General features: G+C 47.5%; 2 protein-coding genes, 1 long non-coding RNA gene and 1 pseudogene across 3 annotated transcripts in view; 2 read left to right on the plus strand and 2 right to left on the minus strand.

Moving 5' to 3' along the window:
• Window positions 1-268: 268 nt before the first annotated feature.
• Window positions 269-15,271, minus strand: SRPRB (SRP receptor subunit beta). Its single transcript, XM_062214590.1, has 7 exons — window positions 15,076-15,271; window positions 14,569-14,663; window positions 14,009-14,086; window positions 11,969-12,051; window positions 7,687-7,823; window positions 5,874-5,928; window positions 269-1,881 (listed from the first exon to the last, which is right to left on the minus strand). Exons 1-7 carry the CDS (start codon window positions 15,227-15,229, stop codon window positions 1,668-1,670), a joined length of 816 nt encoding a protein of 271 aa, XP_062070574.1. The 5' UTR covers window positions 15,230-15,271; the 3' UTR covers window positions 269-1,667.
• LOC133752507 (U2 spliceosomal RNA) lies at window positions 11,375-11,513 on the plus strand (annotated as a pseudogene).
• Window positions 15,272-15,426: 155 nt separating the features above from the next.
• Window positions 15,427-19,685, plus strand: LOC133775978 (uncharacterized). The gene is made up of 3 exons (XR_009868321.1): window positions 15,427-15,530; window positions 18,504-18,613; window positions 19,308-19,685. It is a non-coding gene; the product is annotated as an uncharacterized LOC133775978 (long non-coding RNA).
• Window positions 19,686-20,444: 759 nt separating this feature from the next.
• The window catches only part of TF (transferrin), a 28,666-nt gene continuing 24,612 nt past the window's right edge, over window positions 20,445-24,498 (minus strand). The window contains exons 15-17 of the mRNA XM_062214577.1: window positions 23,747-23,931; window positions 21,977-22,166; window positions 20,445-20,642 (exon numbers count right to left, since the gene is read on the minus strand). Of these exons, the coding sequence (XP_062070561.1) occupies window positions 20,608-20,642; window positions 21,977-22,166; window positions 23,747-23,931 (410 nt within the window). The 3' untranslated portion in view covers window positions 20,445-20,607. The remainder of the gene's footprint in view (window positions 20,643-21,976; window positions 22,167-23,746; window positions 23,932-24,498) is intronic.

The following is a 24,498-nucleotide window of genomic DNA, read 5'->3' on the forward strand; positions in this document are numbered from 1 at the left end:
ACACTGCTTTCTTCAATAAAGGAACTCTTTAGAAACAGAAACACCTGAGGCTGAGAGAACCCATGCCTCCTAACAGAAACCATGGACTTACTCACATAAGCACCTACTATGATCATGCAACTATGTCACACACTCATCACAGTCCTGATTCCTGGTTCACCGTGCTCACCCACTTCCAGAAGTTACTGCTGGGCTAGTAAGGAGAGCCAGAAACACTAGCATCAGCATGGCCTTCAAATGAGAACTCGGACAGTCAAGGTCTAACGACTTTTCCATCACACACTGCATTTATTTCATGCTTTGCTAGGCTGATGCATGCTTCGGGGGCAGGAGCCTGAAGTACATCTGCCAGACATAACAGCCCGAGTATGTGGGCTCTCAGAGCCCCGGCGACCCCCACACAGGGATGTGTGAGGCAGAAGAGGCATGGGCCCACGCTTCTGTCCATCGCCTCTCCCGATCCCTCAACGCCGGGCTAGGGGCCACTGCTGCGGGACCCAGGGCATCTTGTGCCTCTTCTCTCGGGGCTCTCACCGCACTGTTCTGTGATGGGCTTCTCACCACAGCACCCCTGTCTCCGGGTAAGCTTTCCCTGGCCTCGTTCCCAGGCATGAGAGGCAGGGACAGCAGCAGCTCTTCCTGTACCCACTGCAATCTTGAGGCTCAGGTTAGTCCAGCACCCCAATACATGCTCCCTCCACCTTGAGTGTGCTTACTATACCATTCTATTTGATTGCTTTATTGGGCCAGACAGCTTATTTAGCAAGAAAGGTTATTAATCATTTATAAGAGCAGTAAAATTGTCCAGTGTTTAAGAAGACAACAAAGAACGTCACTTTGAAAAAGACTTTTTTTGGTAAGCATCAGTGAATATAGAATTGGAAAACCTACAGAGAACTCTCCCATGCTGCACCTGCCCCACAGCATTCCAGCTCAGGGTACAAACAGGAGCTGATGGGGCAGCACAGGCCCAGGGTCCGCATCTCCACACGGCCCCAAACAACACTAGAACACACCCAACCCTTGGCAGCTGGGGAGTTAGCATCTGCGGCTCTGTCACCTGGGAATGACTCCAAGTGCTCCTGAGTGCTGAGGCTGGAGTGTGGGCAAGTCACCGAGCTGATGAAGAACATCCTGTCAGCCCAGCCCTGCTGTTCTGTACCTGTCTTCACACGTGGGCAAACTAGACTGACTACCTATGAATCTGAGAATAAGGGACAAGAGGATGCACTGCCCAGAACGTGAGGGGCAAGTGGAAATCCACTGTTTGATAAATAGCGTTACTTCCAGGGAAAGCACAAGATCAAAGCATAGAAGCAGAAAATAAGTCTTTGGGGATAACCCTGACCCTAGTGACAGTGTCCTTCCTGTATGTGGTCTGCTTGTTATGTCAGACACTGACCCTGCATCCAGCATTCACTAAGGGGATGTCGCACACACCTTACCAACAGTGAGAGTTAAACAGAAGTCATTTGTTTGAAAGGGAGCAATAGGGAGGACTGAACTTGAGAAAGAAAAGTTCCAAGCAGGCTTTAGCGGGAACTGGTTTCCAGAACAAGGAAATGTTTCCAGCCACATTTTATACCTCTTCTTTATCAACTCCAGACTATCACAGCCAATTGTCACTCACGCGGTCCCCACCCTGACCAGTGCTTCAGAGCTGTCACTCAGGCGATTTTAGCAAGCCACTTCTCCAGGTCCTGGATGTCAGCAGAGCCGGGGTCCCCTCTCCCACCCTTGGCACTACACTCCAGGAACTCCACTTTGAGGGGCAACTGCGAGAATTCAAATTCTTTGCCTTTCTTTCCCAGTTGAGCAGGGGCAGTGCTGGAACTGTCCAGTGTGCTGGGTGCAGCAGAACGGGTAACTCGTAAGGTGTTACTGTGGGCAAAAAGAGAACAGGCCAGGAAGCGAAACTGTTAGACAACACTCACCGCACGTAGTTCCTAAACATTTCAGCACTCACATACAACTTAGTCACAAAACCAGTTACGTTACTCAGACTGCTCAATAATCCTCTGCAAGCCACAGGCAATGCGAGGGGTCGAACCTCACATGCTAGATGACAGCAGATCAGTGGACCCAGGTCAGTCCAGTGCCCCTGCTACCCAGCTCTCCTGAATGACACGTGCTATAAACTTAGGTTTCTGAAAGTTAAGTGTGGGAATATAGGGTATTTTTATTAATTAATTTATTTGAAAGGCAGAGTTACAGAGAGGCAGAGGCAAAGTGAGAGTGAGAGAGAGTCTTCTATCTGCTAGTTCACTCCCCAAACGGCTCCAATAGCTGGAGCTGGGCTGATTCAATGCCAGAAGCCAGGAGCTTCTTCCCAGTCTCCCATGCGGGTGCAGGGGACAAAGGACTTGGGCCATCTTCTACTGCTTTCCCAGGCCATAGCAGAGAGCTGGATTAGAAAAAGGGCAGCCGGGACTCAAACCGGCGCCCATATGCGATGCTGGTACTGCAGGCGGTGGCTTTACCCACTAAGCCTCAGTGCCGGCCCATAGGGTACTTATTTTTTATCTTGGTCTGGACATGAACTTGGAAATCCATAAACTCTGGAAACTCCCATCTCATTTGGGTACAACTACTATTCTCACTAACCTCTTTATCCACCACACTGCCACCTGCTGGCCCCAGGAAAGACTGCATTAGCAGCACTGGTTTGCTAATCCCCTCTGCACCCTCCACCCCTTCCTGCTACCCAGAAACTGAAGAATAAATGGAGGGCACGTGCTGCCTACCTGCCTTCTTATAAAACATCTCCTGCTTCTGTATTGTGGCTTAAAAATCAGAATCCACAGAGAAAACTAAACAATACTTTGTTCAGGAACACACACACAAAGTATTTTAAGAAACAAATAATGGATATTAAATTATTATATAATTCCACCTTGAGGGAAAAAAGGAGAAACTTTAAGGAGAAAAAGGGAGAAACACAGGGGCATTCTAAGCATGGTGGTGAGTACATACGTGTTCATCTTAAATTCTTGAAGCTCAATGTATGTGTTATATATAATTCCTATGTGTGAGACAGTTTACATGAAAAAGTTTAACCTATTATATCCCACCATCCTATATACAGGACATCTATAAAAACTTAAATTAAACAATAAATATGATAACTGAATTAAATATTATGTTGTTGAAATACTGGGTTAAAGAAAAAGGGCAAAACACTACAGCTTTTGCCACAAGGCCAAAAAATCTAGGAAACCTATTCTTCAAAACACTGTGACATGCTTCAAAGCTGATGGGGTCAAAGTATCACAAACAGTTGATTAAACTGAAATTTGACTTCTAATTCACTGATGATAATCTTTCAACACTGTTTACATCACTGTCTTATAATACAGCCATTTCCGTCTGTATCTTCTGGTTCTTTAGAGTGAAAAGCAAATGGCCTAAAGAAAATGTGTTTCACACACAGGAAGACTTGGATTGTACTGGTTTTTAAAGAGCTGCCACCTGCAATACCAGCATCCCATATCATAGTGCTGTTTGGAGTCCCAACTGCTCCACTTCCGATTCAGCTCCCTGCTAGTGCACCTGGAAAAGCAGTGGAAGATGGTCCCAATGCTTGAGGCCCTGACATCCAAGTGGTAAACCAGGATGAAGTTCCTGGCTCCTGGCTTGGGCCTGGCTGAGGCTGGGCTGCTATGGCCATTAGGGGAGTGAACAAGTGGATAAAAGATCTCTCCCTCTCTCTAACTCTGCCTTTCAAATAAACAAATAAATCTTTAACATATAAAAAAGTAGGGGAGAGGGGGAAATGTACAGCTCCAGAAGGGATAGGAATCACTGAAAATAGCACATGTCAGGACAAAACTGATCGGCAAAGAGCCAGAAATGCGGTCTTTTGTGGTCTGTCACATATTTCTCTTCTGCTTTCCCAAATCTTTAAAAATGTCAAGCAGCTGCCAATGCTGCAGCATTGCGGGTAAAGCTGCTGCCTGCACTGGCATCCCATTTGGGCACAGATTCGAGTCCCGGCTGCTCCACTTCTGATCCAGCTCTCTGCTATAGCCTGGGAAAGCAGAAGATGGCCCAGGTGCTTGGGCCCCTGTACCCGCGTGGGAGACGCGGAAGAAGCTACTGCTCCTGCCTTCGGATTGGCGCAGCTCTGGCTGCTGTGGCCAACTGGGGAGTGAGCCAGCACATGGAAGACCTCTCTCTCTGCCTCAGCCTCTCTGTAACTCTTTCAAATAAATAACTAAATCTTAAAAAAAAAAAAAAAAAAAGTCAAGCTATTCTTGGCTTCCAGGCCCTGAAGCCAACTAGGTTCTACTAGACCCTCAGCTTCTGAGGGTAAGAACGACACAGTTCCTCCTACAGATGCATCCCAAGTGCAGGGTTTGGCATATCCTAGATGTATTATAGATGCTTGTTCAATAAATAAAGGAGTAAATATAGAATTATGGGTAAAAATGTTATAAAAGTTAGATTTATAGTTTTCTCAGATCATTTTAAGAAAAAAGTCCTTATTCAAAAAAAAATATAACTTGCTTTACTATCATTTTTTATCTAAGTTTATTTTTTAATTTTTTTAAAAAATATTTTATTTATTTTTATTTGAGAGTTAGAGTTACAGTGAGAGGGAGAGACAGAGAGAAAGGTCTTCCTTCCATTGGTTCACTCCCCAAACGGCAGCAACGGCCGGAGCTGTGCCAATCAGAAGCCAGAAGCCAGGTGCTTCTTCTGGGTCTCCCATGTGGGTGCAGGGGCCCTAGGGCTTGGGCCATCTTCTACTGCTTTCCCAGGCCATAGCAGAGAGCTGGATTGGAAGTGGAGCAGCCAGGACTAGAACCGGTGCCCATATGGGATGCTGGTGCCACAAGTGGAGGATTAACCCACTGTGCCATGGCGCTGGCCCCTTTTTCTTTCTTTTTAAGATTTATATTTTTATTTAAGAGGTAGAGTTACAGACAGAAAGAGGGAGAGACAGAAAGGTCTTCCATCTGCTGGTTCACTCCCCAAATGGCTGCAATGGCCTGAGCTGGGCCAATCCGAAGCCAGGATCAGGAGCCAGGAGCCTTTTCTGGGTCTCCCACGTGGGTGCAGGGACCCAAGCACCTGGGCCATCTTCTACTGCTTTCTCAGGCCATAAGCAGAGAGCTGGATTGGAAGAGGAGCAGCCAGGACAAGAAGTGGCACCCATATGGGATGCTGGCACTGCAGACAGAGGCTTAGCCCACTATGCCACAGTGCTGATACCAGTCTAAGCAAGTTTTTGGCTAGCTCTTACAAACTAGCACGATACAAAGACTTGATGATTCTTTAAAAGTCAAGTTTGCAGCTCAATTTACAAATTTTTAAACACTTGAAGATAAATAATATTGCCAAGTAGCATAAAAAGCAATATAAGTCGCAGAACAGTATAGATTTCTATATTCTTCCTGAGTGTTCCTTTTTTATTTTTATTTCCAATGGCTTCAAAATGCTTAGCTTTTATTCATTTTCTCTTTCTTACTCTATTGTTTTACACGCATCTTTAAACACTGCTGTGAAGGCATTACTGAGTGCTGAGTGTATGCTTCCATCCACTAAAATAACACTGTCCTCAGTTTGGTTCATAAAATTTTTTAGTTTCTAAAATCTTTCATCATTTCCATTGTGAATCAATGAGAGCGTTAAAATACTCTGCTTATGGTCTCAATAAATCTTCTTAGGGAATTTTAAAAATCTATTAACATCCCATTAATCTTTTTACAATTCCATTAATACTTCGGGCAAACTATTAACAAGTGTATTTCACACTAATCTTCCGTCTGTAATTGTGGTCATCACACAACCCAACAACTAAATCTTAGTACATTGCTTAGTGTAAGCAGTAAGTTACATAATTAACCAACGAGGCTTATTCACACACTTACAGTTCTTTCTCAAGCTGTTGCTGAATTAACTTTGCTGATTTTGCCATTGCAATATCTGTAAAGGAAAAGAAGTATTATTGTAGTTTAAACCAGAACAGTTCATTCCCCAAGACTTCTTACACAGACAGAAAATTCCTATTTAACCCAGTGAATTTGTCCCTCATCCCCTTTTTAAATGAGGTTTTATCACTAGCTCTTCACTATCAAAGCAAGCTTTATAGTTCCAAATGGGTTTTCCCAAAATAACGCTTAGAAACATATTATGCTGATGCTCTTAAAACTGCCTTTGGGCCAGCGCCGCGGCTCACTTGGCTAATCCTCCGCCTGCGGTGCCGGCACCCTGGGTTCTAGTCCTGGTTGGGGCGCCGGATTCTGTCCCGGTTGCTCCTCTTCCAATCCAGCTCTCTGCTATGGCCCAGGAAGTCAGTGGAGGATGGCCCAAGTGCCTGGGCCCTGCACCCGAATGGGAGACCAGGAAGAAGCACCTGGCTCTCCTGGCTTCAGATCGGCATAGCTCCAGCCGTAGCGGCCATTTAGGGGGTGAACCAACGGAAGGAAGATCTTTCTCTCTGTCTCTCTCTCACTGTCTAACTCTGCCTGTAAAAAAACAAAAAACAAACAAAAAAAACCCTGCCTTTTGCTCTCACTAAAGCTTGCCACATTATACAGACCTTTCAATTCACTGTATGAATAAGCCTAGTCAGTTAAGCAAAAACCTAACACTAACAAGGGGCCTTCACTCCGACAGACAGTACCCTGTCATTCAGAAGTAAACCCAGCGGGGCCGGTGCTATGATGTAGTGGGAAAAGGTGCCACCTGCAGTGCTGGCATCCCACATAGGCACCACCCTGAGTCCTGGTTGCTCCACTTCCGATCCAGCTCTCTGCTATGGTCTGGGAAGGCAGTGGAGGATGGACCAAGTCTTGGGCCCCTGCACCCACGTGGGAGACCCAGAGGAGGCTCCTGGCTCTGGACTGGCACAGCTCTGGCTGTTACGGCCATTTGGAGAGTGAACCAGCAGATGGAAGATCTCTCTCTCTGCCTTTCAAATAAATAAATAAATAAATCTTTAAAAAAAAAAAAAAAGGCATAAACCTAGCACATTTGTAGCTGACACTAAGATGGTATGTTAAAGTATACTATGGCTAAGACAAAGCTCTGGTTTGACAAAAAGTCTGGGCTAAATAAACACTAACCGCCTTTCTTATAGTGAATAAGAGAAACTGAGGTCGGATAACAATGCTAGTAACTGCACTGTAAGTCACTACAAGGATTATTATCTATCATCTCTGAGAAATGCACTGGGTCCTTCACAGAACCAGAATTTTAGATCTGAAGAGACCACTGGTCTATGGCGTTTTAGAGGTAACTGACCTGAAGCTCAGTTTTGCTGGGTGTGGCTACAAAGTTTTCAGGTTAAAGGAAAACAACTTCTACAAACTCCCCTGAGAAAACTTGCTGGCACACTTGTTTGGAAGGACATATTTCACTCTACTCACTCCACAACTGTGTGCCTGATATGACACACGCTGTCAATCTAACAAACTGGGTGATGTAAAATAACTTTAAATAATCTTTAAAAATGAAAGCACTATACTAAAGATAAATCACAACAGTCCCTCTGTTGTCATTCTGAGAACAGCCTGGTAAGAAGACTGGTGAAGACAGGAGTAGAAATAGACTTTAATATTTTAAACTGTTCAAGCTGTAGTTTCTTAGCACAACTGTCAGTCATCCTCAATAACAACACTGTAAACAACCAACTATTAGTAGCAGAAAAAGTCGTTGCCAGAAAACATGATGGCAGCGCACCTTGCTTGTTGCAGGCTATTAGGAACGATGGTGTGTTCTTCAGACTCATGCTGTCAATGAGGACTTGATACAGAAACTCAGCCACATCTTTCACCTCTCTCTGGAATGCTGCACTATCCACGACAAACACCACAGCCCTGGAGGGAGGGGAAAAAGAAAAACCAGCCTGTGAACATGCGATTGCGCATTAATATCCTGAAAATGGTATCCTGAATTTCTTCTAATTCAATCTCCCTGAATAAACATGATAGGAACACACGCAGCTCTGTGTATGTGTGATCACACAACATAAGTTCTCACTTAACAAAGAACGGTTGAGTGCTACGATGCATCAGTAACTGAAGCTGAAAAGATAAATAGAAAGGTGTGGGCTGGGGGGCCAAGTCAAAGACTTGGAGGATATAACAGCTGAGCTGAATTTTAGCCAAAAACAAAAACTGGGACACAGACTGGGAACTTGCATGTTCAAGGTCCGAGGAAATCAAACACATACCGAGGGACAAGTCAAGGTAAGCCAGTGCACAAGGAAATGGGGGAGGCCCAAGTCAGCTGCAATGGGGTAAGATACACTGACCTGTGGAGTTTATGCCTTTCTGCCTTACAAAGAATACCGGTGCCTACATGGAAGACACAGCAAGACTGGAGAACAACTGAACAAGAGGCAGTGCGACCAGAGAGGGCCTGACCTAAGGTAGCAACAGTGCATCTGCACATGCCAGGAACAAAGAGGGATCACAGGCAAAAAGCACAGCAGCCCAGGAAAACAGGCAGCAGGCCTTAGGGGCCAGGGCTCAGAGTGCCCATCGGAGACCGGAGACATGCAGCAGCCCACGTGCAGCTAGGGAGCTGAAACAGAGGCCCTGCGGAGCCTAAAACTTCAGAGCATCTAGTGGAGGCCACGGCAGAAAATAACTGCAAAAATTGAAACACCAGGCCTCCAGCGCCTCAGAGGGATGCTCGCCATGGATGTCTACTCTGCAGGTGTCTCCCCAAGCATAGACTGACAGGAAAACGCGCTAGACTCAGGGAAGCCCCACGGCCCCAGCAGAGGGGACTCTGAAGCCCCTCCCACAGCGAGGCTTTCACATCCTAACCACCACGATCAGCACACACACCCTTGCAGAGGGCTTCTGGGTCAGAGTTACAAAGCAAATGAGAAAATAGCAAAGTTATTATTTTTTAAATGTAGTGTAACTAGCACCCCAAAACTTGAGATAATGTAGCAACCTACAAACTTCTAATTATGGAGGAGAATACTAGAAACTGTAATAAAAAAAACAGAACAGAGTGAAAAGAAACATGTTAATTAGAAAAAGGATTATTTTGAAAATAATGAATACAGTGAATAAAATAGCGCAATGGAAAAGCAGCACTTTCAGCCAGGAGGAAGGTAGTGCACTAGAAAACTGATGTGACAGAGGAGACACACAAAGGACGCAAACGGTCAGTTTCAGGTGTTGGTAAGAAGCCCAGGGTGTGAGGACCGAGACTGGGAAGATGGGATAACAGAGAATTCAGGACTGAACAGAGAGGTGTATCTTTGGTCTCCAGAATAGCATAGTCGAATTCCAAGTGACGCTAAGTCCATCCCCGGACAGGGTGGACCCTGACAGCCTTCCTGCAGTGAAACGGCATCTGACGGCGGCACGTTCTCAGCTGTGGCAGCGCTGTCTGCAGTCAGGAGGCACGCCTTCGTGGGACGGCAACAACTGCCACCCAGGGCTGCATATGCAATCAAAACTGCCGCTCAAAATGAGAGTGGGGGCCGGGTGTTTGGTAAAGCAGTTTGCATGCTGCTTGGGACTCTCGCATCCGTAAGAGTGCCTGGGCTCAACTCCTAGCTCTGCTCCCAATTCCTGCTTCCTGCTAATGTCACCCTGTGAGGCAGCAGCTGACCGCTCAGATAGCTGCATTCCTGCCATTCATATGGGAGACCCAGACCGAGTTTCTGCCTCCTGGCTTTTGCAGGCCCAGCTCTGGCTGTGTGGCCATCTGGGAAGTTAACCAATAGATGGGAGCTCTCTATTCCTCCACCTTTCAAGTAAGTAAGATTAATGATATTTTTTAAAATGAAGGTCAAATAAAGATAGTTTCAAATGAACAAGGATGAAAAATGTTCCTACTCATTTGCCCTCTCTAGAAACTTTTTTTTTTTTAAAGATTTATTTATTTACTTGAGACGCAGAGTTATAGACAGAGAGAGGGAGAGACAGAGAGATCTTTCATCTGCTGGTTCATTCACCAATTGGCAGCAACAGCCGGAGCTGAGCCAATCCAAAGCCAGGAGCCAAAAGCTTCTTCTGGGTCTCCCAAGCGATTGCAGGGGCCCAAGCACCTGGGCCATCTTCTACTGCTTTCCTAAGCGATTGGCAGGGAGCTGGATCGGGAGTGGAGCAGCTGGGACTCAAAGCAATGCCCATATGGGATGCTGGTGCCGCATGCAGATGCTTAAGCTACTACACCACAGCGCCAGCCCAAGGAAACACTTCTAAAAGATATATTCAGTGAGAGAAAACAAAACCTAAGAGGAAGAAGCAGAATGTCAAAGGCACTGGGGGGGCTGACACTGTGGCGCAGCAAGTTAACACCCTGTCCTGAAGTGCCGGCATCACATACGGGCACCGGTTCAAGACCCGGCTGCTCCACTTCTGATCCAGCTCTCTGCTGTGGCCTGGGACAGCAGCAGAAGATGGCCCAAGTCCCTGGGCCCCTGCACCCACTTGGGAGACCCAGAAGAAGCTCCTGGCTCCTGGCTTCGGATCAGTGCAACTCCAGCTGTGGTGGCCAACTGGGGAGTGAACCATCGGATGGAAGACCTCTCTCTGTCTCTCCTCTCTCTGTAACTCTGACTTTCAAATAAATAAATAAATATTAAACAAAAAAAGGCAATGGTGAGTAAAGACATCCCAAGCATTCTGACAAGGCTAAGTAAGCACCACATGTAAGAGAGAAAATCAGTAATTAACTAGGGTTAAAAAGGAGCATAAGTAAAACAAAGGGAAGTTGTAATAAAGATTAAAGTGGAAGTGATCTGAAGTTCAGGAAAAGCAAACTGATATTCCTGACTTAAGATGCTAATTAAATGCTTTAAAAGGAGACGAGGGGCACTATGAAAATAATAGTAATGACACACTTTCAAACCAACAGAGGGAGAAAACAGATACTCAGGAAACTTGATTAAGTCAGAAAGTAGGATTAAAGAAATGTACACACCATAGTCAATGTCTTTTCAATTTCATTTGTTTTAGTTATGGACCATTTGAATTCAGTTTAATCTTCATATTTTCAGTATCATATTTATGCAAAATTCTTTATCAGAGTAATTATACTAAAAGTATAAAATATTTGGAATTGGCAACAGAAAAAAACAATTTTTACTAAAAATTCACAATTATAGCAAAATCTACCACTTTTAGATTTGTCTCAAGCACCCAAAGAATAAAAATCACCCGTTCATCTGTGACAAACTGCTCATTACCACCACGTATGGATACGGAAGCAATAACAAAATCTTCAGTCAGAAATGAACCAACTGCCTCGATTCCATCAAATATATGATGCCATCAATTAAAAGGCATTACGATGTCTTGGGTAACCAAGAGAGAGAAAATACTCACACTATCAACTAAACTACAACACCACTGCTGTGAGATGCATTCCAGATTCAGGCATACTAAAATACGTCCTCATCAATTCTCCTTCTTTTGGCTAAGATCAAGTGTAGTATCTGTTCTTTTCAGTTTGAAATGTGTCGTCAAATTACTGATTCCCCTCTTCAGTTCTTACCCATGGTAGACAAAACTTGAAGCTTAAGTGTAAGAACCTTAGGAGCAAACCTGAGAGTCAACAGTTCTGCAGCATATGCTAAGAGAAACATGGAAACACTGTTCTGTATTTCTGGAGGCACCGATTTTAAGCAATAATAGACTTACGTTATGTTAGAGTTCAGTAAATTCTAGGATCCCCCCTAGCTTTAAAATTCTTTTGTTCAGATTTTAATTGTCCTACATATTGTTAAATTAATCAGAGAAAATTCAAAATTTAATAATAGGATATAGGAATTATCACTTCCCTATCATGCTGAGAAACACTCTAAGTATTCCCTCAAATAATTCTCAAAAACCTAGCAAGGGGGGCTTGCCACTCAGAATGGCCTGACCCCAAAGTCCATGCTCTCTCCACCCCAGGACACCAAGCTGTGTCCTGAATCCCATCAGAACAAGTAACATAAGAGGCCTCCACACAGACTTCTGATGGCCTATTTCACTCCCTTCCTACTTACCTGGCTGAAGTCTTAAACCGCTCTAAGAACTGAAGCCGCAAGCTCTCATGGCCAGGGAGGTCGATCAAGGTCAGACTATTGCCCTAAGGACAGTAGCAAGAACACTAAGTTAGTCTTTCAGTCTAGTTCCAGTCTGGCACCTAATTAACGAATGAATCAAACAAAGGTTCACAGAGCATCTTCTACTTATAAAACACCCATCAGAGCCAGGCGATGCAGCAGTGCAGACCTGGTTCCTGATGCAATACGACTTACAATGGGAAAGATGAACACAATGCCGAATTTCAGCAACACTGACAAACCTTCTGAGGGTACATGCGCATGTCACCACTGTCTGGGAGGGGCAGGGCAGTGTGGTCAATCTGAGGTTGGGGAGTGTACCAGTATGAATAAAACCAAAAACATGTGAAAACTACTAACAAATATTCACAACCTAATCATGTAATTAAAGAACCTACAATTCACCACAAAGCATGCTACTAATACTGGGATTCCCAATCTTTATAACAAAGCACTCTTTTATCACTTACCTTCAACTTTTAAATATCTATCTACTGGGCACACCACTTATTTGCTCTCGTTCTGTCGATAGTCTGTCAATTCTGGAGCTCCTAGCGAGCAGCCCCATTATGTACTGTTCAGTCCTATTCATCATTCCAGGTCTATCCTTGGCTTCACATGAACACAGATGTGGCTGTGCTCAATGGAAAGACTCTCAGATGTGGCTCTCGTGCATGTTATCAGACGCCTTTCCTAAGCAACAACCAATTGTCACCATGGTTCAGCAGAAAGAAATCAACACCTGATATGGATCTCACATAATTCCAGCCAGACTAGTATGACATTCCAGATAGTCTATGCGGTTGTTTGTAGACAAACTGAAATATCTATTAGCCTTTTCCTCTTTTTTAAAAATATTTATTTGAAAGGCAGAGCTAGAGAAGGAGAAAGAGACCTTCAGTCCACTAGTTCACTCCCCAAATGGCCACAACGTACAGCACAGGCCAAAGCCAGGAGCCTACAACTCCATTTGAGTCCCCAATATGGGCAGGGGCCATACCGGACCATCCTCCACTGCTTTCCCAGGTTCATTAGCAACATGATGGATTGAAAGTGGAGCAGTGGGGGACTCAAACTGGCACCCATATGGAATGCCAGTGGAGCTGTAGGCAGCAACTTAACCCACTGCACCACAATGCCAGCCTATAGAGTCTAGGAAAAGGTCCTCAAGATTGCAATTCTAATTCATCCGCCCCTCCAACCAGCTACGCAGACCACACGTACCAAAACTTATCCCACATTATAATCAGTGTGGCAGCACTGTCTAGTTTCTGAAGTTACACAGGTAAATAAAAAGTCTTTTCGTTCTTTATGGGTAGTTTTGATACAGACTTAAGTAAGCTATTTAAGATAGATAGCCATTGAAGCACTGTTTAAATAAAAACATAAGACTGAGACAGCACACAAAATGAAGTATCTATTAACAGTTCATAAATCACTCAAGTATTACTCATGTACAGAAACGTGAGGGGGGGGAAAGCCAATCTATATTCATCTTATTAAATGAAAAAACTCTGGCCAGAACAGTTATAAAAGAGAAATAACTAGAAAATATACACAAATATAGAATATACACGCACAGGCCATCTGGAAGGCTGCTCATAAAGTAACAGTTACTGAGTGGGCAGTGGGAATAAGAAAGCACAGATAACTTTCTATCAAATATTCTTTCAACCTTTTGCATTCTTGTTCCATATACATTACTACCTATTCAAAACACAGAAGGGAAAAGGACTTAATGTCCACTCTGAAGAGCTCTTACTAAAGTGGGAAAGACAAAGAAACAAAAAATAGGATGGCATGCAACACTGTTGTACCCAGGCACAGCAAAGCAGGAGTGCATGGTTCAACCTACCACGCCAATCATCCGGAGTAGAACTGTCACCGACAACAGAGTTCCCCACAGAGATCAGCCGCTGCTGCACCTGCATCATCACGCCAGTGAGAGCAGCCCACTCCCACACCCCACCAGCATCTTACCCTATTATTGTTGACTCTGTATGTGGCAGAGCTGTCTGTAATGGACGTCTGGGTGTCTCTGTAGTGGCCTGTTAACAACTGTAAAACACAAGGTGAGAGAGATTGAATTACTAGTGTAATAGCACATCTAATTGCATTCATACCATTCTAACTCTCCCGAGGGTAAATTTAAACAAATGAACACTGCTTGCAATAGCTGAAAACCTCACCTGTTCTCCACAGTAAAACACACTCAAAGATACCAAATATACTGCATCCCCCCAAAAACATTAGTGAAAACTAGCTCAATCTGACAGACTGCCGTTTAAAAATGTCTGGCAAACTCTCAAACAGGTTACTCAAGGAATTATGAACTGTGCGCAGGTCAATGGCCCCCACATCTTAGCCACAGAAAGACACCTGCTATATAAAACCTTGACATGCAATAAGCATCCAGCAAGGCCAAAAGTAAAAGTACTCTCCACGGATTAGTGAACTGCCCAACCCATCCGCTTATCCAACAGACCCGCGCTCGCGGGGGAACCGGGTCGGCACACAGAGACGTAAACCTAAGCGCTCACCCTGACGAACAGCAACGTCTTTCCGGAGTCGCAAAGGCCGAGCAGCAGCACCGCTCTCTGGCTGCTCCTTCTGCTGCGGACGAGCTTCCAGAACACTGTGGAAGGCACGGGGAACGGCCCCCGGAGTCACGCCCGACGACCCGCACACGCGGGGCGGGGGTGGGGACTGAGACCTCTCGGCCAGCTCCGCTTTCCTTCCGGAACTGGACTGCCACCACCATCACAGCCGCTGCTGCGCTCACGGGGGTCCCACCGGGGCCCGCACCCTTCTCCCCGACGGCGGGCACCTCACGGGCGCTCTCGTCGCCCGCGTACCCCTGTGCCCAGCTCGAAGCGCAGGACGCTGCACGTCGGGTCTCGCGCCTTTCGGGCCAGGCTGGCCCCGCCACGGGTCGCCGGGATCCCTTCAGCTTCAAGAGGCGAGCTTTACTCCTCAGACGCCCCCGCCCCATTAAAGTGCCCTCTCGCCCGCTCCGCACCCGCCATAAGCATCAGCCGCCTCTTTACCCAGCGTCAGCAACACGGCGAGAAGCGCCACCACCACTGACAGCACCGTCGGGTCCCTCTGCTGCAGCTCCTGCCGCAAGGAATCTAGGTAGGGCTGGAAAGCGCCCCCGGCACCGTCGCCGTCCCCCAGCCGCCGGGAGTCCGCGGAAGCCATGGATGAAGCGCGTGCTGTCTAGTGCCGCAAAAGCGACGTGGCTCTGGGCTCTGCGCAGGCGCGGAAAACGGAGCATCCTGGGAGTAGTAGTTCCTAGGGGAACCCCAAGTGCATGACGGGAGTTGTGGTTCCCGCCGAACGTTAAAGGCAAAAGTTACGTGAGGAGGGACGCACCGGTCTTTTGAGATATGGGTCAGCCGTCGCGGCTTGCTTTATGGCTACTGAGAAAAATGATGAAATGAGGGAGATGAGTGGCCCCTGGAGGGTCCACCGAGGTTTTCCAGTCGGACGCTGCGGCGAGGTGAGGCTCACTGTCAGGAGCTCAAGCATCCTGCGAGCATTCAGTCTGAATGGGATGTGACAGGGCGGTCTACCGCGCTAAGTGAACGGACGCCGGGTCCATCGAGAGCTTAGCGCAAGGCGGCTGGAACCGCCGCGAGCAGGAGAAAATGAGTTCCACCCGTGGTGGGTGCAGGAAACAATGTAGTTCAGTGTCCCCGCGCGGCCCGTGTTGCAAACCCCATTTCCCCATTGACGAAAGCCATCGCAAAGGTGGACGCTCAGGGGGACTCCGGCGGGCGTGGGCCGGGGGACGCACACCCTTCCCAGCCGGGTAGGTGTCTTGGGACCTGGGCTTCCGGCTCTTCCAGTTTTGTCAAGACAAGTCATAAAGGCAGGTTATTTTATAGGAAAATTTCCACTTTAAAAAATTTGCTAGATAAGTGAAAACCCCAAAATGTGTGGCTCAAGTTAAAACACTTCTGGCAGCCCGAAGCGGCTGGCCGCCCGGAGGCGCCCAGTGTGCAGTCCGTGTCTTGAAGCAGGTGGCGTGGTTTTAAAATGTGCACGTGATTGAATGTAGAGGTGTGACTGAGTAACAACAGGAGCCGTCCACGATCGCACTTCCCTGTAGGGGATGGGGCCGAGGCGCTGTGGCGTAGGGGGTAAAGTGGCTGCTTGCCATGCCTGCAACCATGCCTGCAACCCAAACGGGCAGTCTCTGGTTTGAGTTTTCGCTGCTCCACTTCAGATCCAGCTCCCTGCTAACGTGCCTGGGAGAAACAGCAGAGGGTGGCCCAGGTCCTTGAGCCCCTGCACCCACATGGCAGCCCCAGATGGAGTTCTAGGCTCCTGGTTTCAGGTTGGCCCAACCCCAGCCATTGCAGCTATTTGGGGAGTGAACCAGGGAATGAAAGATCTCACTCACTGTCTCTGTCACTCTTTCAAATAAATAAATCTTTAAAATGCCTGTTGTAATTCCACATTGACATACAGGGCTACGTGCACCCTCAGACACACAGAGGCCAGGGACCAAGTCCTTATTACTAGTGTGGCAGGGAGTACCTGGGTGGAGACATTTTTAGTTGTATGAGGAGTGAAACAGAGGTGTTAGGGTTGCTGCTTGGAAAGTTCAAAACATGATGTAGGTGCAGCTTGAAAGCCGGGAGAAATGTCAACAATTTGGGCTGTTAAGTTTGGCCTTGTGATCCCTGGATGCCGAATCCATCTACTACAAAATCTGTGAGAGCTGGTTAGAATAGTCACTAGGTAGGGGTCACGGGAGATCAAACTGGAAAGGCGGCAGGACTCCAACCCGAAAGGATTCTCTGTGCTTTGCTGAGGAGTGCAAGAAATTTACCCAGAATGCAACAAGACATTCCAGTTGGGGCTGGCGTGGATGATTAATTGGCAGATCTACAGATAACCATGACCTGAGGGGATAAAAGGCTATAGGTGGGTGTCTTGCAGCATTTAGACAAAAAGTGCTCAGGGTCTAATGCAGGGACAGAAGTAGATATGGAAAGGAGGGCATGAAATTGAGAGATATTTAGGAATTAAAATATGTAGGATGTGGTTGTAATCAAGGGCATAGCATTTCGGGCAAGAGAGGGACACGGGGAGAGAATGTGAAATGGCTGCTTCTTGAGTTCAATTCTCAGAGGAATTTCCAGGAAAGCTTATCTTGCAGTGTTGCACCTAGTGTGGGCCAGACCCCCAAACAAGGCAAGCTGCAAACCAGTCTGAGTTAAGAGTTTGTCTCTAAGGATGTTCAAGGAAAGCTTATCATGCAACATGGTATTCAGAAGGGGCCAGACCCCTGCAAATAAGAAAGCTGCAAGAAACCAGTCTGAGTCCTTTCCACACCCTGGGCACTTCCCTAATCCTTGCTGTGAAAGCCCTAGATACCTGCTTCTCAGGGAGGTAGTTTCTTAGGGAGCTAAACCTTCCCACTGTCTCCTTCACAGTCACAAAGCCAGCTCAAGGCTGATGATCTGGCAACACCCCAAGTGGACAGACCCATTGTGTCCACCAGCATGACTGGTTAACTTGACGTGGTAACCAGGAGAGTACCAAGGCTGCACCCCAGGCAGCTGGTATGGGAAACTAGGGATATGAAAGTGCCATTAAGTGGGAGAGGGGTAGGGACTGCAGACCTATTGGGAAAGAGTGGCCAGAATGAAACTGTCTCCCTTTTCTATGTGTTGAAGTTCAGGTGCTTCTGGTTAATCTGAAAGCTTATTGAAGCAGGTCCTAGAGTAAACCAACACATGCTAGGTTTTCATTGGAGAGCCATGTGGAAACAGGAGGTTGTAAGGTAATAGAGCCCATGAAGAGTGAGCAGAGAGCAAGTCATGGAGAAGCTTAAGAAGGAAGAGTCAAACACTGAGTGAGACAGACACGCCCTGGCAGTGATCAGGGACATTCTGTAGCGGAGTGGCTCCTACGACCAGGCTTTGAGTGAGTGAGGGCTGGTGTGTGGTCACGGAAGCAGGAAGGCAGTGATGGTGGGGGGTGAGGGTGATTTTCATTGTCAATGAGCACTTGCAGGTGCAGGCAGCATTCCAAATATATGGACTGTATTTTTTTAAAACCCTCATAATAGCCCATTATTCCAAATTTGTAGAGGGGACACTAAGACGGGTAACTTCCCCAAGGTACATAATAAGGGACAGAGCTGGGATTTGATTGCAGGAGTTGGGCTCAGTACACTTAACTATATGCTTCAACACAATGGGATGCATTGTCCAGGCATTCTGTTGAGAGAGGTGGCAGGAGAGATACTCAGCTCAAGGAAGAATACTTAGGATGTAAGGTTTCAGTAAGCAAACACACTGCTTTCTTTTAAATTGCTATTACCAATAAGCTGGCAATCTTGCTACCTTTTATGGTTTCTTTTTTCTTTCTATTGGCTTTGTCCACCACCCACCACACACACACACACACACACACACCTTGCTCCTTTATAACCATTGAAACACCATTGTTTCTTTAGGAAAACCATTGTTTGCCTTCTGGCATGAGATATCCCTGCTGGGAACTGAGAAGGCACGGAAGGAGGAAGAGACAGACACGGGAAACCCCAGCCACAGATGTCTTCATTCCGTAAGGATACCTAGTCAGAGCTGTGTGGATGAGAGGGCTCCTAAGCCCTAGTGGTGAAGCTTGGGAGGGAAGAGAAAAGGGTTGAAGACACAGACACGCTACTCCCCTCAGGGATTCCTGGGACGGTGCAGGCAGAGAGCTGTATGCAGCTCCCGCACCTGAGGAGAGGGTGACAGCACTTTCCCAGGGATGGAATCAGCAGCTCCCCTTGCTCCTGGATCTCGTGATTCCCGGCGGAGTGCAGAGGCACGGAAGGCAGGTTCTGACAGCTGCTTGCTGAGCGGCCTTCTGCTGTGGACTCCAGCAGCCAACCAAATGGCCGGGTCGCTTGCTGCTACCACTCAGGAGGGTCACACGTGGGTCACTCTGGGCTGTTCTGGGGATGGCTGCAGGTTGGGACGGTCCGTAGAAGGGCAGGAGAGGGTCTTTTGCTGTTTAGGGATGGATGCTCCTAGAGCTGGAGACGCAAACATAGGCCCGGAGGGGATGGATTCAGTGAGTCCTGTCTAGCCTGTCTTCCTATTTCCCTTAAACCTTAAAATGCACAGCTTCGTAATGCCAGAACTGCAACATTCAGATGGCTTTACTCTCAGACATCTCCCTGGGAGTACTTAAGAAAAAACTAATTTAGATAACATTTAAGAAACCAAGTGGAATATAAGGTGCAGATTTAAGAGGAATATTTTTTCCTCAGTCCTTCCCAGGCTTTTGCTCAGATACAGCTGGCCTCTGGAGAGTTATCTGGACACACTTGTGGCCTTCTACACACACAAACAACAATAAAGATCCCAAATGAACAGGAGGTAGGAATCAGCAGAGGTCCAAGAAAAAGGGTGTGGCCTTGGACCAGATGCACAAAGCAGGCCTCAAGAAGGAAAGAACCAATTGTTCTAACAGTTGCCAGGTGAGTGGTACCCTACAGGGACACTTCAAGGAAGGGGTGAACAGAAGACTGACTGCTGTCTGTCCCACTGCTAACAATAAGAGATGAGAGGTGAGCACCTCCTTAGAGGAAGCTGGGTGGGAGGAGGACCCTGGGTGGCCACTACCATGGCAGCAGGCTCGAGGGATGAGTTTTAGCAAAAAGGCGTTCCAGTGTTTTACTTTCTCCAGTGGGTTAGATCCAGGACCTCAGCCAGGCCTTGTAAAAATCATTAAAAACATCAACATCAAGGTACGCTTCTGTGGTCTGTTTCTGTACTCGCTGAAGGACTTGATCTTTGTAACTCACTGCCCCAGCCTCCTGGCCCCTTGCCCTGCAAGGCAGGCACACGCGACCATGCCCCATGTGAGTCTATCAGAACGACCACGAAGCCCCCAGCAGAGCTTCCCCATGTGCTGTGCCCGGGAGGTGCAGCCGAGCCCTCAGCTCAGAGGGCAGGGCTCAGTTGCACAGGGGTTGAGTCAGGCAGTAGCAGGAAACCCTCCTGATGGGTGGCCGGCACCGTGGCTCACTAGGCTAATCCTCTGCCTGTGGCGCCGGCACTCCAGATTCTAGTCTCGGTTGGGGTGCCAGGTACGGACTAGTTGCTCCTCTTCCAGTCCAGCTCTCTGCTGTGGCCCTGGAAGGCAGTGGAGGATGGCCCAAGTGCTTGGGCCCTGCACCCGCATGGGAGACCAGGAAGAAGCACCTGGCTCCTGGCTTTGGATCGGTGCAGCGCCGGCCGTAGCTGTCATTTGGGGGGCTGAACCAACGGAAGGAAGACCTTTCTTTCTGTCTCTCCCTCTCACTGTCTAACTCTGCATGTCAAAAAAAAAAAAAAAAAAGAAAGAAAGAAAGAAAGAAATCCTTTGATGGAAACATTTAGGAAAGAATGGAAGTTCCGAAATGTAAAATGTGTAATAGTTTTTATTCTGCATTCTACACACTTGGCAACACAGAACTGTAAAGACAGACATGATTGGCACAACACTCTGGAGCCCAGCAGATCCAAAAGAAGCTCCTGGGTCACCCAAGCTCCATCTCCAGCCGTGCGGCAGCTCTCTCGTGGATTTTAATGTTTGTGGAAAGTGCAGGCTTCCAGGAGTCCTGTGAGGGCAGAGCAGAGTTGGGGGGCATTCAGAACCATCCTGTATGTACTCATGAACTGTTGGCTGAATGAACAGTTACAGCACACAGCTCTCAGGCCCTGCCCTGCCCTTCCTCCGATGAGTGTACTGCACCAGTCTCCCAGGGCCCTTTCCCTTTGCTTGAGGAGAGCCCCGTGCCAAGGCTGTTAGGTGGTTTCGTGCCCCGCAGCATCCTCTCACCTTGTTTCTTCTGGGCCAGCTCACACACCTCAATTTGTGTGGCTACAGGAATACCCCTCCTTGACCTCATCAAGCCAAATGAAAACTGACATAGCCCGGAACATGCCAGATTCTATGCAAGGGGCAGGAGGGGAGAGCAGAGAACAGCACAGCCCAGACAGTCTCCCCTTAGAGGGACACAAGGTAGGTAAATATTAACTTTGTGCCCACCACAGTGGGCCTCGACAAGCACACTGCTTACACCGGAATTATGCACAGCCTTGCTCAGTCGGTGTCCCCAGGGCCTGGAAATCTGCATTCTAATAAGGCCAGAGACTCACCCACACCCTGTGGTTGAAGGGCAAGTGCCCTTCGCCTCATGCTGTTCTACATCTTCCAAATGCTCTCCCGGGATTCAGTCATGTCCACGGTCAGTAGGCTGCACAGCTGTTCTATTTCAATTCCGTTTCAATTCTTAGAAAGTGGTGCTGCAGATGAGTAGTACCCATGGCAGCTTGGTAGTAGCTACCAGCACTGAGCATTTCTGAAGCTCTCTAGGGCAGCATGCCCGGAGGCCTTTCTGCAGCCTGGGGAGGTTCCCCGTGCTGACCAGCATGGAGCCACACGTGCTGCTGAACCCTTGACATGTGGCTCAGGGAGCTGGAGGCAGTGGCTCCATCTTCACTTAAATTTAAGTAGCCACATCTTTCTGGTGGCTGATGTACTGTAATGTACTGTAATTTTCATAAGAAGTGCACCAAGAGCACTGAACATGTGGATGTAAGCCTCTTCATTTTCTCAGAAATGCAAGGGTACTTATGAAAGTTCATAGAAAAGTGGAATTAAAAGATAAATGTGTTTTGATGCAAAAATCTGTGAGATCCATGCATGGTTTTTTTCATAATACGATTTTCCATGAATCCTTTGAAGAGCCCTAATATCCAAGAAGCTCACTTCTTTGGTGCCTCAGGGCTGTGTTCCCCTTGGGATTTTCCCACACAGGCAACCTGTCACACCTGCTGGCTTCTCCCTCTTTCGTCTTCTCCATGAGGTCGCACCTGAGGACCACAGTCTGATCTTCTGTACCCACCACTATTTGCCCTACCACTCCCCCATGCTGTTCTTCCTACTCACGTGAGGTTGAGCATTTCCTCAGGTTACTGACAGCCTTAATATAATCTGCTCCCAGGTATTTTTCATATGTGTTTTTGCCCCGAAGGTCAACCAGGCATTTTGTGTCGTCCCTGAACAGAAGGTCCTTGGTTTCAGAATGGAACATGCAAAACTGCCTGGAGCAGTCAGCCACTGTACTTCCATATTCAACCTGTCAAATGGACAAAGTGTGTCAGGACCCATGGCCTTCAACAGCAGGAAACACAAGGATCCAAGGCGGCTGCAATCTCTGAACCAGCCCTGCAGAACAAGGGAGGCTACAGAGTGGGCCTCAGGAACTGTCCATCTCCCTCACTTGCCACTTAGCCCACGGGAGCCCACTCCATGCTTCCACGATGCCCCCACATCCCTCATCCCACCTGCCGAGAAGCCCTTCCTGCCTTCTCTAACCTCTCTTGCCAACATCACTGCCCAGATCCCTTGGAGCTGCTTAAAGGAAATGAGAGGATATTAACATGTCCCTTTAGTTGTTGAAAGTTATGTTTGATTGCATTTTGAGTCCTATCCTGGGCAAGCCACTTCTAAGGTTGTAAGCAAAACGATGACTGTAAAAAGCTTAGCATTCCAGGGTGGGCACAGGGCCCAGCAGTTAGGATGTCAGGGCTCATGTCCCAGCTCCAGTCCTGATTCTGATTCCACCCGCAGTTCCAGCTTCCTGTGAGACAGTTGGTGAAGGCTCAAGTAATGGGTCTCTGGTGCCCCTATGGGAGAACCAAATTGAGTTCCTGGTTCCTGGCGTTGGTCCGGCCCACCCCAGGCATTACAGGCATTTGGAGAGTGAACCAGCCGATGAGAGCTCTAGCTATCTGTCTCTCTCCACCTACCTCTCTGTGTCTCTCTAATAAAAACAAATAATATTTTTAAATAAAGCTTACCATTCCATATAGCACCTAGGAAATGTTCATTAAATGCTCATTATTGTCATTACATACCTGAAAAGGACTTCTAAAGACATGCTATTTTAATAAGAAAAAACAAATGGTGAATCACCAGGCAGGAAGCTATTCCTGAGAAAAAGTTGCTGTTTGTGTAGAGAGGGGCCTCTAACGTGAGGCCATCCTGGCAACCCCTCTCCCCGCAAGGCTGACCCTGAGCACCAGCTGAGGGAAGGAACCCTATGTTTTGCAGATGGCTGAGATGGTGCCCAGTCTTCCTAGGCACAAGAGCCAGAAGCCCGCTGTTCATGAGCTGTATCAAAGAATGCTGGGAGCCAGAATCCATCTTCTTCATTTTCAGTAAAAAGTGGGAGAGATGAGGGCACTCCTGAGCGCGGCAGGGGAGCAAGCAGGCATATTCCTGGTCCTGCGAGTGTGTGGATTAGATAAGAACTTAGCTCCGGTGACCATGGGCTAGAGGCAGAGCCAGGCCTGAGAGCACCACTTGCATGACACAACTAATGAGCACTTCTGTGACCACGGCATTTTCCCAAGTCCTTTGGGTGCCTTAATTTACCCAGTCTGCGTTTTAATTCAGAAGTGGGTAACAATGTTATTAATCTTATTGTATAGATGAAGAAACTGAGGCATAGAGAGGTTAAATCATATACCCTGGATGGCACAGCTAGGAAGCTGCTGAGCTGAGCTTTAAACCCAGATACTGTGATCCACAACCCACGGCTTCTCCATTCTAGTTTCCAGGAGGAGAAGGCAGAGTCAGCATTTGCTGTGAGCTCCCACAAGTCACCTACAGCTCTCTAGAAAGGAAGGGTGGGAGGCCCTGGCAGGCCCATACCTGCAGGTCAAGCAGTTTCTGCTTAACACAAGCTGCCTTGTCTTTCCTCGAGACCACGGCATGATTTGGAGCTTTGGCAAGATGGCAGCTGTGAGCCTCAGAGACAGGCTTCCTGGTACCATCAAGGCACAGCAACTCAAAGTTTTCTGCCTTCAGATCCTTAGCCCACGGTTCAGAGTTCTGTCCTGGGGAGAGAAAGAAGGTGGATCTTTCTTGATGGTCTTGGGCAGCCTGCCCTCACTGGCACTTGTGACTTACCCGCTGGGTTGTAGAGGACCTGAGCCCTCTGACAAGCACAAGTGTTCACACTGTGGATGAAGACACCATGTGTGTCTACACAGCAATTACCAGTCCCCTCCCAACATTCCTGACCCAGCCAGGTGAGAGTGACCAACATCAGTGGAAGTTGTTCAAAAGAATTTTCATTTCAGCTGAAGTCCAAAGCCTTTGGCTCTTCTTGCTCCAGCGTGAGAAGAACACGGCCCGCTAAGCCAGGTTAATGGCTCTGTGTGTAACAAGGCATCTCGAAACCAGAGAGCTTTCTCCCAGAGGGCCCTTCTGCAATCTGCAACAGCGTTTGAGATCTGAGTCCCTTCTACCAGCTCTAAGAGAAAATGTGCACATTTGTGTGGTACAGGTCCAAATCCTATTCAGGCCTCTCGCTTCATCTTTTCTACACTGGTTCCAAAACAACAAAAAAACCTCACCCATTCACAAGGTTTCAGCCCCTTCCTTCTGTGTAATGCCAACTT

The sequence above is a fragment of the Lepus europaeus genome, chromosome 2 (genome assembly GCF_033115175.1).
Source record: "Lepus europaeus isolate LE1 chromosome 2, mLepTim1.pri, whole genome shotgun sequence".
NCBI lineage: Eukaryota > Metazoa > Chordata > Mammalia > Lagomorpha > Leporidae > Lepus > Lepus europaeus.